Source organism: Bidens hawaiensis, unplaced genomic scaffold (assembly GCF_021521415.1).
Source record: "Bidens hawaiensis isolate Kalapana, Puna unplaced genomic scaffold, B.hawaiensis_p1.1 tig00044600_1, whole genome shotgun sequence".
Taxonomy (NCBI): domain Eukaryota; kingdom Viridiplantae; phylum Streptophyta; class Magnoliopsida; order Asterales; family Asteraceae; genus Bidens; species Bidens hawaiensis.
The window spans coordinates 137,324-154,161 of NW_027497904.1; the positions used below are offsets into that span (position 1 = coordinate 137,324).

At 33.9% G+C, this 16,838-nt stretch overlaps 2 protein-coding genes across 2 annotated transcripts; one reads left to right on the top strand and one right to left on the bottom strand.

The window, feature by feature from the left end:
- The first annotated feature begins 1,900 nt into the window (after positions 1–1,900).
- Positions 1,901–5,309, top strand: LOC143595037 (uncharacterized). Its single transcript, XM_077074183.1, has 4 exons — positions 1,901–2,076; positions 3,855–4,340; positions 4,700–4,825; positions 4,906–5,309. Exons 1-4 carry the CDS (start codon positions 1,951–1,953, stop codon positions 4,972–4,974), a joined length of 807 nt encoding a protein of 268 aa, XP_076930298.1. The 5' UTR covers positions 1,901–1,950; the 3' UTR covers positions 4,975–5,309.
- A 1,066-nt stretch (positions 5,310–6,375) lies between these two features.
- On the bottom strand, positions 6,376–9,680 carry LOC143595046 (cyclic nucleotide-gated ion channel 1-like). Its single transcript, XM_077074190.1, has 6 exons — positions 9,117–9,680; positions 8,104–8,316; positions 7,711–8,015; positions 7,512–7,623; positions 7,170–7,406; positions 6,376–7,087 (listed from the first exon to the last, which is right to left on the bottom strand). Exons 1-6 carry the CDS (start codon positions 9,579–9,581, stop codon positions 6,392–6,394), a joined length of 2,028 nt encoding a protein of 675 aa, XP_076930305.1. The 5' UTR covers positions 9,582–9,680; the 3' UTR covers positions 6,376–6,391.
- Between the last annotated feature and the right edge of the window lie 7,158 nt (positions 9,681–16,838).

Sequence of the window (16,838 nt, forward strand, 5' to 3'; positions counted from 1 at the left end):
GTAGCTAGATTTAAAACATTTTGTTCAGGGGATAGCCAATACATAAAATGAAGAAGAAAAAAAAAATTTACACTAAAAATGTTGTTCACCAGGAAGGTTGAGGGGTAGAGCCCTCAACCTATGCTAGATCCACTCACGTGCTCTTGTATATTATCATTTTCACATATTCGTGTCAAATAGAGAGCAACGGTTGGATCCACACTTTTGTGATAGCTTGTATAATATTGCGTCTCTTCCACGTCATAGATAATGAACGAACATTTCATTCTCCTTGGCCACTTCAGAATCAAAACACAATAAGCTGAATCTTATAGTTTAAAATAGTCGGTAGTCATCTAATAATCTTTATTTAAAAAAAACTTTTAAGAGTATTGATGTATACAGAAACAACTACGAAATTCGTTTGACTTAATGCATAATGTGACAGGAGTTATAAAATATTCGAATGTTTGTTTTGGAAAACTCTAGCAGACAACATTATTTAGAGGTGTTGTATGCAAATTATTTTACATGCATATAATGAATAAACAACAAAATGTACAAGAATCGCACTATTGAGAGAATATCAAAATGTGACATGTGTCAGCCAAAAAAATTTTTTAACCAAAAGTTATAGTGAACCAACATTGTAATTCATTGTGAGTCACATGCTGAAACCATCAAGTTTAGGAATTATTTCTTGTTTTAGATTGAAATTGAGGGATTAGAAAAAAGTAGAATTTGTGCATTAGCAATGTAGTTGCAATTAAAATTGAAATATAAAGCAAACGTGTGAGATTGGTAACTCGACAAATTAAGCTAGATCATGCAAAAAAATATTGTAAAAAGCAGACAAATTTTTATTAGATTTTGCAAATGTTTGATTAAAAGTTGTAAAAAATACACCAAGTCCTTTTCAATATTCTAAAAATCGATTTTTGAATCGTGTCGGATTAAGCTAAAAGATGGTACAATTGGTTCAACCGGATTGTACCACAAGGTTCAACCAGGTGAATAGTTAACCTTATAATTCCATAAAAATAAAACTTCAACTCAAAAAATAATTATTCAAAAGTATATAATTCAATAATAAAAAATTATTCATATTCTACAAAACAAGGAACATTTATAAAGAGATATCACAATATGTAATCAACTACAATATTAAGATAACAAAACCATATGCATGCAGTTCATGAACTTGAAACGAATGATCACCACACTAAAATCGATTGAGAAGCTTCGATGGCATATTAAGAGGAAGGATTGGCCTACCTATAGATTAACAAGAAGTTTGGTTGTGTGTTCGATGGTTTGTGGCCTTGAGGGTATAGGAACTGTCGATCAGTTTGCGCTAGGTTAAAAATAACCAGGCTAGTTATACGAAGAACAAGACGCCGGCTCAAATAACTGGACTACATCATATAAGGTCGTTACCCAAAATTCGGTATAACCAGTTTAACCTGCTGGTTTATAAAACATTTGTCTTTTTCAAATGTCGTATATTAAAAATATGACAAGTAAAAGTATAAATGATTGCTGTTCAAAAACAAAAAGAAAAGAAAAAAGTAAAAATGATTAACACAAGAATGGCACAAAATGCAATGATGCTTGCAAGTACTACATTGGGAACTAAATGCATTAGTTACAGTTTATATGTTGTATAATTGTAACTTGTGAAACGGTGAGGACAAAAGGAGTGGGACCCACAAGTGTTTGTCGTGTTATAATCACAATCCCCGTATAAATCAATGAAGCAGGTACCAAGAACCCATACAAAACCAACCACCAATCTCTGTTCTTTTATGCAACAAGACCTGCTTAATTGTTTATATATATATTATATATATCTTCACAACTTTAACTATATTATAGCTAGCTTCTTCTGCAACTTGTTTCTTGGCTTCTTAAACTGAAAGAAAAGGAAGCTTTTATCTTTAACTTCCAACTTATTTCTTTCTTGAGAAAGAAATGTATGCTGAGACTACTGGCCTCATGTTCCCATACTTTCAGAATAATAATAATATTAATAATTTCTCTTCAGATGTTCAACAATTTGATGATTTCTGTCACTCCCAGAAGTTCATTAATTGCTTGGTAATTCAACTTATCAAACCTTTTCATTAATATTAATATTTGTTTGTATGTGAATTAAAACTGTTATATCATCTTGAATGTTGTTTCCAATTTATATGATTTAATTAGGGTTTTTGATATATATGTATTTTTTAATCTATAATTTTAGGGAATTTTGCTTGCAACGAAATAGATATTTATTTATATTTTTTGTTTGGCATTGTGAAAGTGTAGTTTCCTATTGGTGTTGAATGGAATAAACATAATGAGTTTGTGTTATAGTTCCACTTTGGTTAATATCTGATGTCAACTTGTATTATAAAGATTAAAGATTCACCTTTCAATCCCACTTAATCAACAAAAAAGGTAAAGCTAAAGCAAAGCCACTCATCTTCTAATTTGATCCAATGGTTTTGTTTTGTTTATGCAATTTCTAATCTGGGAAAAAGGCTATTGACCTTCTAAAGTTACTTTTTTATTTAAATTTCCATATTGTTCAAACACCATCTACAAGCCAACCTAGGATTCTTCATTCTTGTTTGTTTAAAATTGTGTGAAAATGGCAAAAAGTATTTAGCTTTATAAGTCATTAAATTGTAGCTAATGAACAATTGGATCTTTATGAACTTAGTGGAGGGTAGTACTTATTCTTTCAAGTTTATGATTGAAGAGGTAGGTCCCAGCAGAGCCCAGCTGGACCCGCAAGACTCACCTCGAAGAGGGACGTCTGCGCAGTTGAACTCGCAAGACTCACCTTAAAGAGGGACGTCTGCGCAAAGACCAACTGGATCCGCAGGACCAACCATGCTCAGAGAGATGACGTTCTTACGCGCAGTACGCAAGCTGTTCCCGCAGGAAAAGCCTCCCAATGGTGACGTACTCCGCCTGTTCCCGCAGCTGCGGATACTAGCCATCAGGGAAGGCTACCCGCACTAACAGCAAGGCTACACGCACAAGGCACTAACTCTCAAATAATTCAGTAATGTCACCTGAAGAGGGAATGAGCAAGCCGGGAATACTCCCGCCCAAAGCCGGGAATTCTCCCGCCCAAATGAGCCAGTCCGTACGCTACTGGAGGACCTTTTGTACTATACCTGCCAAGGTATGGACAAAAGATCTGACCAAAGCTGCGACAGCTCACTGACAACAGTACGACGAGCAGCACGCTCTAGTACTTAATGTCACTATCAGCCGCTGCCTACTCACCAACCCTTGTCGTGGCACGTACATAGCCTGCAGTTGGTGGAAAAGGAATAGTACACAGCCGGCCATGTCACTATCAGCCGCTGCCTACCCACCAACCACCAGCACGACACGTGCGTAGCCCACAGTTGGTAGAAAAGGAATATTATACAGCCGGCTGTACCTTCTTGGACACCTACCTTCGGCTATAAATACTCCAACACCTTGGAACGGTATCATCATCTTATTACCATCTCATATCTTCATATATTATCTGATATCTGCTCTAGTCATTTCTCTTAATATACACTTATATTCAAGAGCAATCTAGTCTGATTCTCACGCCGGAGGGTGGTCACAAGGAGGTACCCCCCCTTCTCAGTGACGAGCTCACGGTGTCTGTTTTGCAGGTCATCAGAAGAACAACCATCTTTGCCGGACCTAACCCTCGTGGGAAACATCTATTTAACCCCCAGATTATCCGTAATCTGCCGGGGTCGATTAGTGTTTCTTCAATGATGTTTTATATTCTCAATTTGCTTGTTAAGTTGATTCATACATCATGGTTACATCACTATTTGTTCATGTACTTAGTTTCTTGCTTGAATATTGTTCAGGATAACTTAATTCAGACATCCTCCACTATATCAGATTATGATCTTGGAGGTGAAGGGGATCTTTTTAAAGCACCGGAACCGATAATCGAACAACCGTTAATCACCCTTGATCCCATGACATCTGCCATGTCAATGATCTCTTGTGGAGAAGACACAATCTCCCCTCAACAAGTTACGGATATCGAGTCGCTTCAAAAGGAAGAGTTTTTGACTGATGTTTTCTATGACTGCAAGAACATATTGGCAACTGGAAGTGAATCATCACCGTTATCTGAAGTCGTAAGCCTCAGTTTCCCGATTAAAACCGATGAAACCCCTGTTGTTAAGGAGAATGTTCATCCGTCATGTCACATCCCGAAAAACATGAGCTCGGATAGTCTAAACTCTATGGATTGGATTCAAGGGGCTCAAGTTAAATCCAGTTTTCTGAATTTCGGCGTAATGGATGTCGGTATGCGAAGGGCTTTTAGCGAGGGAGACATGAAGGTCAAACTCAAATTATAACTTTTTTGCATTGTGTATAATAATATGATGATAGAGATTGAGTCATATGCCCATTATTAGATCATATTTGTGGTGGGGAGGACAAACTCTATAAAAAAGAAACCAGAAAAACTTAAACTATAAAGAGTGCCAAATTTCCAAATTGACTATAATATATTAATACCCTTGTTTACAAAAACTGAGGGGACATGAAGTATCAACAATAAAGCAAAATATTTATTTATTAGGCGTCGAATGTCAACTCATATTCATGTTTCTAAACTTGGAATGGATCTTTATGTGCAGACATTTGTTTACGCATTTAACACGTACTAAGATGATAGATTTTTCGTTTATGACAGACTTTATCTGAAGCCAACACAAGCCACAACTATTATCCGCCACCACTAATAAGCGAAGACCGTAAGCAAAAGCTGTCAAGATACAGGAACAAAAAAACAAAGAGGAACTTTGGCAGAAAAATCAAGGTATATTTGTGTTTTTTTTAATAAAGTTAAAGTGTAGAAATGAAGTATCTATTAATCTAATAATGGTTTATGGTTTTCAGTATGCTTGCAGGAAGGCTTTAGCAGACAGTCAGCCTAGAATCAGAGGAAGGTTTGCAAAGACATCTTGAGAAGTAAAGTGAAAGTGAAAGTGAAAGTAAAAGTAGGTAGAGCTGATGAAGCAGAGACAATATGAATGTTTGCTGACAGAGGGGTCAAAGTCAACTCAGGTTCTGCTAAATAAGCTAGGAGGCTCAGTATACCAGCATCATAATATGTAATTTATTATATAATTATCTGTCTAGTCCTTGTAGATCCTCAATGTCTGAGTTGTGCTGTACATAAAGTATTTTGTTGAATAATCACCACTAGTTATTGCTATATCATATCATAATATGTTATATGTATGGTGTGCTATCTAAGTTTACAGAATAATGTTTTGAATAATTGTGTTTGGTCCAAATCAATGGTTACATTCAAATGCCACATGCTCATAATACTGAATATTTAAAGTGTTCTTTATCTACGAGAAATGAATTATAAACACAAGAGTGACTCTAATACTACATGTACCAACCAATATTGTTAAGTTTGCACGTGAGCTTACACGGGTTTGATTTTGTTACCCAAGTGGACACTTCCAAGACCACTCACCTGAAAATCACCTGCTTTAAATGCGCTTAATTGTAAAACTTTCCTCTTATCAAAAGCTAAAAACTTAAAATATATTAAAGGCCCGGGTCAGATCAAAACGAAGCGAATAACACAAGAAATGAAAGCAGACTTTGATCCAACCGTCGATCGACTCCTCTATTGGTAAAAACCGAAATTAATTAACCCTAACATATATGACTTAGAACCCCAAACTTACTAAACTCAAATTCTAACAACTAAATAACCCAAACAAACCTATAGTTGTCTTGAGTTCTTGACCCATCAAGATAACCATAAAGAAATAAATAAACCCTAAAAGACCAACTAATTATCACTAATTTAATAAGAAATTTTTACATATTTCCCCTTGCTAAATACCTTTAATTACATATATCCCCAACCCCAAAAATGCCCCTTGACCCATTCAGACTCAAATAAACCATTTAATAAACCAACTTAAAGACACAAATGCCCCTTGACCCATTCAGACTCCCTTCAGCCTCCTAGCACTTCAATTTTGAGTCTTTGACCCTTTCATTCACACACAAATGCCCCTTGACCCATTCAGACTCTAATTTGATGACAAAATGTGGCTTTTCATAAAACATCAAAATTATTTATTTTTTTTAAAACAAAGAAAAAAAATATCTCAGTAACAAGAAACAAAAAACAATCTAACACATAAGTAAAATGTATTACAAAATATTTTATTTTATCCTAATCCCTCCCCTAGGTATTAAATTGGTAATTGTAAAAATGTAAACTCTAGTTCTAGGACTCAGGATTTATCTACAAATTACAAACACTAATGATAAATAATGAATCACTGTCACAACATCCCAAAATACTATTAAGATGCAACCAACAAACATACATATATATATATAATATATCTTATTCTTCAGCAGTAAAATCTGGCTCTGCAGGCTTCTGAAGCATCAATGGAGGTAATTTCTCAGCGACTCTCCCTTTCCTCGCACCCTTTCGCCTCAAAGCACGAAGCGCATTGGCCGCAAACCGTGATGCATAAATTGTAGCTCCCAAACTAGGCGAACTCCCACCCGCTCCACTTAACGCATTTTGCAGCCTATCTTCTTCTTCCCGAAGCGAATCTTCCAACTTCTTCCTACAATGCCGCCGCCATGCCGCCTGTATGAAACAAGCCGCCCATGTCCGCCACTGCTGTGAGTAGAACCTGAAAGTGTGACGCAGCTGCTTACTGTGAAGTCTCCTGAATTGAGATGCCACAAACTTCAAATCATCAGCCATCAATGCAAATGCCTCAACTTCTTCAAGTGCTTGAACCGTTCGTGTGGAGATAGGGAGGTTGGATGACGTGTGTGGGTCCAACGCCCATGTAAGAAGCTCTTCACCACAAAAATCGCCTGCTTTCAGCTCCTCGGAGTTGAAGAAACCGGTTCGACCACCGTTTGTTGTAATGGATTCCAATTTGCCTCGCATTACAAAATGCATCTCGTCCACCGGGTCCCCTTCCCGCACAATGTAGCTCTTCTCTGTATAAAGTACGGGTTTCAAACGGTCACAAAGTGCATCCATTAGTTGATCATCCATCTTCTCAAACATGGGCACCTGAATGAATGAAAACAAACAATACATCATTTTAAACATGTTTTATTAAGGGATAATGCAAAAAGTCGACGAAAGAACTGACCCTCTTTAGAAGTTTCAAACAGAGATGGCGTTTTATATCCCTTCTTAGGTCCTTAGGAAGGTTCCGGATCAAAGTATCTTCATCAACACCTCGTGTTTCCTGCCATTTATATTGTTCGTACCTTCTAATTCGCTCCTTAAGAGTTGGTGGGAGCAAACGGTGGGACATCCACTGCTCTGCATCTCGCCTTTTCACCCTCATTTCCTCCAACCTTATAGTTGTGGATTGCAGGTATGTCTGCGGTAAGAAAAAGTTAAAAACACTCATCATTAGATCTTAATTAATACATCCGTGTTTATAGAAATAACAATAACAAATTATGTTTAGATCTCCGTTACCAACCTGCATGTTTCCAATGAGAAATGAGAACAAAACTAAACCAGATATAGATATAAACACTGCAAAGCAAATTTCCCAAACAAAGGTGCTCGTTTTCAGGTTTTGACCAAGGGAACTGCAAAATTGACCAAGAAAACAATATCATTTATAAATTTCTGTAAAACCGAAACCACTTGGGAGTTGGGAGTGATTTAGTTCAAACCTCAAATTTTGCAGACCCCACCAGAAACAGTAAAAGAACTTTTGTGGAAAGTCGGTTGAGTTCACAACACCAGATTGAAGGGCCGGAAGAAAGATCCCGAAATCATAAGGAGGGTTGTCCATTTCTACTATGGGGCAACTTGCATTCAAATACGCCACATTATGTGTCGCGTCCTCACAATAAAATGAGGAATGCACACATTCTGATATACTGGTATTAAGACTTGCTGTTATATTCCCACACGCCCGTCGCCAGCAAGTTGTCTCACGCTCAATAGAAAACAAGTACCAAAATGCGCCAAATACCTAGAATCACAAAAGATAACGGAACACTCAATATTATGTGTACGATATAATATACAAAATCTTTAAAATAATATGTGGCACCTCTTACATGACTAGCCAACATGTAAAGAAACAGATTGAAAGCAGCTCCTGCCCATGCAGTTTCAGTAAGTATCCCAGAAGTTCTTGTGACCTCCTTATACAGAGGATAGATTCTAAGCATTCTCGGGATGTACTGAAAAAATACAACGAATTTCAACAAGTCTTTTGTGTTCAAGGATTTTGACCCACTCAGCTTCGGTATAATGATCCATATCACAACCTGAGATAATAACAAAAGATCATCAAATCCACATGCACAGAAAGATGCAAAACATTTAATCCTAAGACCATCTCCATTGGGTGGTTTTTGTGTGGTTCAAACCAACCCAAAAATCAAATAACCATTGGCGAGCTTGGTTTAAACCAAAAACCAATTTTCAAGTTTGGTTTTTCAAACCATCAAAAACCACCAATTGTGGGTCCCAACACTACATCTTTCACCCAACATATATACACACACACACACACACCCATATTTATATTTATAAAATATATTGAAATATTATACATATATACATATTTTTTATATTTATTTCAAAAATTATGTATTTTTTTTGTCTATTTTTTACGTAACGACAAGTTTAACGGCTATTTTTTTAACGATTTTATTATTTATTTTACAACGCTTAATTAGAATAAACAAACATTACAAGAAGTCATACAAAAAAAACGTTACAAGAAGTCCTAAACGTTACAAAGAGTCCTAGAAAAAAAACGTTACAAGAAGTCTTAGGAAAATAAAAAGTTACAAGAGGGCCTACTAAAATAAGGAGTACTAAATTTTTATTATATTGCTATTTATTTTAAAAAAAATTAAATTTTTATAGTATTGTGAAATTCTTATTTAAAATAAATGTAAAGTAAGTGATGATGTGGAAATGTAAAAATGATTTAAGAAAGTGTATTGTTGGAGTAAAAAGTGTTGTTTTTAAGAAAGCTGATGTGGCAGTGACGTGGCTGGTTTGACCAAAAAACTGTTGGAGATGGTCTAAACAGACGTATCAGTAGTTCAGTACTGACCTGTGGCAATGGAAGAACTGCAAGAATGTCAACTAGAAAGTACGAGGAGAGATACCTCTTTGCTATCGCCCAAGAATCCTCAACCAGAACACCCCTACCAAATACTCTAGATGAAGGAGGTATAAAACCAGTACGGAACTGAAAGATGATATGAACTATGTAGAAAATATCCGTGAAGGAGCGCAAAACACTAGCTGTAATCTGTAACTTATTGTCCAAATCGAGGCACTTCTTGTTATCTTTCACTATTGGAACATAAAAGAATAACGGGTCCACTGAAACAGCAATCACGCACGACAACACGAATATTTTGTTCCACTTTTGGAGGAATTTCCCTTGTGGATTAAGCGTTTTACTCCCGGAACCAAGGCCTCTACTCAGAAGCCTGTTTAATGAATGCGATTCCATCGATCGTTTCATTCTTTTAACCCCTCCAGAACCATGTTCCAAGCTTTTCCGAAACATACTAGAAACTGAGCCTAAGGCTGTTTTAAATCTCGGTGGAGAACCTCCATTGCTGCTTTTTTCCGATTTCCAGTCCTCAAACCTGCTCAGAGTTCAGATTATTATTATATATAACATATATGCATAATACAATACACAACAGCAGCATATATAATTTAAAGGCTGCTGATCATTGCTATAAACAATGCTCGAAAAGAGTTCCAACAACAGCATAAACAGCTAAAGGGGCATCTTCAGCACTTTTAAGTTAAAACGGGCGCCTTGGATTGACTCAGAACGTTGAAATAGAACCACTGGAGACATGTACAAAAACCTATTTAGATGACAACTGTATTATGCAAACTACCAAAGTTCAAAAAAACACATCACATATGCATTGATTCTCCTTATGCATAATAACTAGACAAATAAAAACAAGTAGTACTAGCAGCATACGCACGAATTAGACATAAAAATCTATGGTTCGACAAAAACACAATATAGGGAATAGGCCATCCTCCATGCATCCAAATGCAAATATATCTTATTCACATACAACATAAAATACATCCAGAAAAATAGCAAATTACTCCCAGAACAGATTAATATTCAACCCAGTAACATCCAAACTTTTTAAAAGGTATACAGGATGATTATAACAAAATAATATTTATAATAATAATAACTTCCCTATGATCTAAGAAAGACAGTCTACATAGAAGTTATCAAACCAACCAGTACAGATCATTTCAAAGTAAGTTCTAACTAGTCAAACAAGCAAACACAAAGACTTACAATTCTGTTCGTATAATCGAACACACAAGACAACAAATTCACCCAAATCAAGAAAACCCAATTCAAATACAAGAAATTCAAGAACACCCAAGTCAAATTGGATGCACAAGAACAAGAAAGATGACAACTTGAAACGCCGAAAGTGAGATAAATGATAAAATAATAGAAAAGAAAGTCGTAGAAGATGGAATAGATGTTGAATTGAACAAACTGGGTGTGAAGAGTGTGATTATTTGATGAATGAAATGAAGTAGCAAGTGATCAACAGAAAGATAATAGATTAATTTGAAGAGGAAGTTTCCTTGATGTTTCTTGCGTTTACCAAGTCGCGATGAGAGAGACAGATGAGCGGAAGAAATGGGTCGGAAGTCCACCACACCACAATAATAATAACTAGACCCGGTTTTCTTTTACACCATAGCCCCTTTCATTTTAGGTTGTTCCCTGTTTCGGTCCTCGTAAATACAACTATGTAACAAAACATGTCGTGTTGTTGAGACGTGAATTTGGCCGGTATCGGTTACATTTGTTACGACACCGCTACCGGATTCAAATAAATTTGGAAACGTCCAAAACAGTATTGGTAGCTCGGCACACATGTAACTTATGATTAAAGCGATACGAATTCAGTTTGTATCGCTTAGGTTCGTTACAGTGCCGACACTAAAACCAAGAACTAAACTTGTAAACACCTGAAATTGTATTGTCACTTGTATAGCTTATGATAATGAAATGTATAACATAGTTAAACAAAGTGTGTTCAGTCTTTAGGAACTGGGCGTTGCGACATACCAATGTTTCTTCATTATGAAGAAACATTCTTTTAAACAAAATTAGAATTTAGTGAAATAGTTTTTAACTACAAAACAAATGAAAGTTTTATCATAGGTTTGAAACTATTAGGGTCTACAGCTAGATCAATAAAAGATTTAGACATTTATGCAAACCTATTAACTATAGTTAAGCATCATAATACAAACACAGAGGTTAAAAAATCCAATTCACAAATAAAACAGAAAGATAAATAAGTCTAAATTGTTTATGGACAACTTTTAAACTTTCGTATCCGGAATGCATTTCCTGACATACACGGAAATCTTTTATGATGTAAAGGGTTAGAAAACACTTTATTGACATGTATGATAGTTCAAAGCAACAAACAATTCTACTTAGGGAATGTCTTTCATCCAAATCTACCTAGAAGACATAACTTGGATGGAAATGGTTAAGTCATATGCTTGGAAGGAATGTATAATGATAAACCATAAAGTCGTTAACTCATTTAGGTGAAATACATGGGTATATGGTGCAAAGTCAACGTATAGTGATTAAGGCACATAAATGCATACGAAAAAACTGCATTTGAAGGCCTATAGGAAGAGAGGAGTATCTCATAATGTATTCACAGAGCTCAAAATGATGTGGACTGGACATCTTTAGTCGATGCAGATTGACCATGGAGATCGATCGTCATCGAGTGAACAAAATGTATACAGCTCATCTTCAAATGTTGGATTATATATAAAAGACTTATGCAACCTTATTCTTCCCTTTCTCTACAAAATTACATAAAAACATACATAGAAGATCTTTCATGATTACAAACATCACTCAAGCATCAAAAAGATGAAAAGAGATCAGGATCAAAGAAGACCAAGTGCTACAACACAACACAATTCATTCATTCTTGTATTGTTGAAGGAGCATCAATATATGTTGTTCTAGTGCTTGTGTTGATGATCTAATAGGGGGAATACAAACTTGATATAGTGTCATTATTGTAATTGTGTTAGGAACATTATCTTGATTTAGTGTTGAATTTGTTGTAGGGACAAAGTATCTTGACAATTTGACATGGTGTTTGAGAGAGTTCAATATTTTGAAATAATGAACATTTGAAGAGTTTTAAATGCACATTATTTTGACATAGTGTGTTGAATAAGGTGATAACTACCTCCGACCAGTGAAACATGTAATTTGTGATCCTTATCATTTAGGGAGACATCCAGTGAAGAAAAATCTCGATCAAAGGATTAGAAAATACCATAATAGATTAGTTAACATTCACAATCCGAATATCCAAAATGTTTCAAAATCACCATCCGAATCAAATTCGGATATTCGAGATTAAATATTTGAGTTTTCAGATACTTCGAATTTGGATTTTGGATATTTCAAATTCGAATTTTTATCGAACACCCTTACCATATAGTTTTGAGTATTTAAGGTGTGTGGAGAATGTTAGAAAATTATGGAAAGAAATCAACCAATGGGAGAGCATCATCTCAAACTTAAGAAGTGTTTGAAGATTTATTAGAGGTGTATAAAAAATCATGAATGAGCTTTTTATTTTTCACTTTTTAATATATATCTTAATTTTATATATTTAAAACACAAAAATAATAAATGTACATAATTTTTATTTCATAATATTAAAAACATTAGATAAATACAATAATTAAGAAATACTTTTTCATTAAAAAACAACTTAAAAATACTATTTTTAATTCTAAAATTTTAATTTCCACTTTTCATTTGTAGCATGTCTTTGTTGTTAAGTTTCTAACAAGCATATTTTGCAATTTAGAATACATTTGGTGGACTGAATGATCTCTTGCACAAAATAATCAAACAATCGTTTCCAAAAACTAAAGTGTCGTGGTTTTGGTGTTCATGTCTTCGAAAAACTGAAACCAAGCCTTTTGCCAATGTTACTTCTTCTGGGTAGTTCCACGATCGTGGTCTTCTTCTAATACCCGGTTCGGGAACAAGATTTAGTTTCATCACGATGAAGTAGTATTTTTGGAGAAAAAAATGTAAAAAGATGATATAAGTATAGAAGAACATAACATATTTTGATTTACAATAACCGAAGAAAAGTGTGTTAATTAACAGGATTATTTTAAGAAAATGTTTAACTATCGATTTTTTATTTATAAATCTTTATGAGAGTGTTTGGGAAATTCAAATTATCTCACCATATTTGGTATCCCATACCCAAATTCCCTGTCCGGAAGCTCTAAGCGAATGGTTAGCGACAATGCAATAGGCGAACCGGCCCGAGCCTACCCGATCCCAAACCAAATGGCGCGGAAACACCCTTATCTTTTTTTATTTTTATAACTATTTTAAGTATGTGAAATACATTTATTTTTCTAGAATTATGAATGACGTACAAAAACATACTATATATTACCAATTAATTGTGGATAAAACATAAAGAAAACTCAATTTATTTTGTTTTTCCCCTTCCTGTCTGCTTTCCCAATTATATAGCACAAAATAAATAATAAACTTTTGCTTTTACATTTTTTCCCGTGTTACTTAAATATCTTTCTCTAATCAAAGCGTGTGGTGGTTGAGGTTTCCCTTTTCTATCTAGTATCTTTCTATAAACAATTTAATGAACATTAAAATTTTAAACGTATTATTTTTTGATAACTAATATATCATACTTCCTTATCTTTTTGCTTTTTTTAAACAATCCAATATACAACCATTTAATCCTTAAAACTTGAATAGTTTGATATATATCCAACGTTCTTTAGTTTCTTCAAAAGTGGCTTCCACTTTGGCTTTATTAAAAGAAAAATTAATACCTAAAGTTTGTTTGAATATATGAAAATTTGTTTAACGAAAGTTTTTTGTTTTTTTACTTTTATCTTTCCTAGATGAAGTTATATAATATATTGTATGACTCAAATATAAATGATTTTATTAAGAGAATTGTATAAATAACTAGAGAAATTATGTTAACAAGTTTAATTATTGTTACTCTATAACTTTTGAGCTAGAGTAAATATTATTACATCAATTTATTTTTTATAACACCATTATTCTAATTCAAAACTGTAATTATATTAGTTATTTATTTACTTAGTAGGTTAATTTTATTTATACCAGATCTAACCCCATATAATATAACACTTAAGTATGAAATTAAAAAAAAAACTAAAAGGAAACATGAATAACTAAAACAAATATCAGCTAACCGGTTTTCTTAACTAACCTGTTTCCATGAATTAGGTTTATGAAAACAAGATTTAGTTTAGACGATTAATTTAACAAGATATTATTTGTATTCTATGAACCAAGACACCCAAACAAGGATTCAAGGGTACGGTTGTTTAGGTATTGGTTGGGACCAATTTATTGGATATTAATTCTTAGACTAAAACTTTAATTAATTAATTAATTCCAAAGTGGATAATTGTCATTGAACGTCCTTGTTGTCTCTAACCGCCAACTTCTTTTTTAAAACGATTAATACTGATAAAATCTTTTATTTTTCTAACAATTAAATTTGTTTTTTTTTTTTGCATTGTACAGAGATTAAACACGTAACCTTTTATTTTATACTCTAATAATCTTACCACCTTATCATCATTAAAGTGGGATTGACAAAATCTTTCATTTTTTTTAATTTTATTTTTCTAAAAATAACCATTTTTTCATTCATTATATTTAATGTGAAAACATATAAACTCATCCATTAACAGTAATACTTTTTTTAAATTATTTTTAGAGTCAAATACGATTGCTGATATAAAAGAATTCAGCAACTTAGTGAATAAACCAATCAAAAACGTTAACTATTAAAAATCACTTAATAATAGAAAAACCAAGAAAATATCTCTTCATTAAAATAATATACCACCCAAAAGAAATATTTATTTAAATCCAATTGTGGTGCCAAAGAGACCAGGCCTAGAAAAAGGAAAAGTAATGAGCACTATAACTCTACAAGTGATTTATAGTGGATCAAAGGAAAAATTAATCAGATCTAAATAGATCTCAACAGGGATAAACAAATGATAACGAGTATTAGTATTAAAGTAAGTATTTTAATGTCGATATAGGTATGAAGTTCTAAAGAAAATTCAGGATCAATTATGGTATATATCAAATTTTTTGCTTCCGGTACTAGTAACAACCCGATACAATACTGAACCGACCGTTAAGTATCAGTATCGAATTTTTGTAAAATTCAGGATCGATGTCGGTTCAGTACCAAGCTCACTATATCTCATTGTAGGTTTTGATTACCTTATTGAAAATCATACACCTTTATTAATCTGAAATTAGGATATTTGTGATGCATGAGTGGTAAATGACGAGTTTTTGGTTGTTTATATCAAGAGAGTTTGAGTTTACTCATCTTCTGTTTTGTTTTGAGCTATGTATTTAAAATAATTCAACTTGTTATAACTTATGTTATCCAAATAGAATTTGCCTTATATTAATTTTGCCTTCTATAAACTTTCATCTATTAAATAAAATTATCCAATTACAATAAAAAAAATGGATAAGCGGGTAACAAGTTGCGTCGTCACCTCATTTTGAATGACAAACCCACAAACCCGATTATAATGAAAACAAAGTTATAGTTCTTTGGCGTCGATAAGTTACCGACAAATAAAATGTATTTCTTATTTCATTTTTGTATGAATTTAGTAAATTAGACCACATTCTCTTTTAACAATTTTGCTTCTTTTTATAAAAACAAAACATGTTAAATTCCTATAAAATTTCACTCAATCTCATTAGTTTTATCGATAAGATTGTTTTTAAGATTTACGCCAGTCCCAGTCTCAAACCGCATCAAGACAAACCGACAAAAAGCCAAAAAACATGGCAAAACGGTAATTAGTAAGATATCAGAGGGCATATACAGATCCATTGGAGATAACACAGACGACGATAACAAAAGGCCGACTGGCTGTCTCATGGAGTAGACATGGTGGTGTTGAGTCTCTGAGTCGACTCAACTTAATTCATATATCATCACCCATCCGTTGATCGGAAGAGATTGGTTGGTGATAGATATTAGATAAAAGATGAGCAATATTAGTGGATTCAACAGTTTGGAGATGGAGTACATTAAAAAACATCACAGACACCAAGACCAGATTGCCGATAATCAATGCTCTTCAGTTCTCCATAAACACATCAAAGCCCCTCTTCATCTCGTACGTAATAATTAGATCTATCTATCTCTCAACTTTTGAAATGTGTTATTATTTGAATTTAATTAGGGGCAATTAATACCAAAACTAACTCATTTAAAATTACCCGTTAGTTTATATTAATTAATAGTATGAATAGGATTTGTAAGTTGAATTGTTGGTTGGAATTTGAGTAATGTTAGTTAATTATGTGACAGGTTTGGTCATTGGTTAGGAGATTTGACCAACCACAAAAGTACAAGCCATTTGTTAGCAGATGTGTTGCTCAGGGAAATCTTGAGATTGGTAGCCTTAGAGAAGTTGATGTTAAGTCCGGCCTGCCCGCCACTACCAGCACCGAGAGGCTGGAACTCCTTGATGATGACCAGCATATCTTTAGCATTCGCATTGTTGGCGGTGATCACAGACTCAGGGTAAGCAATTTCATATTATTAGTTAGTAGGGATATATGATGTTGATTTTATGGTTAAGCCTGAACGAACAAGGACATGTTCGTGTTCGTATCGTTTAACTTTAA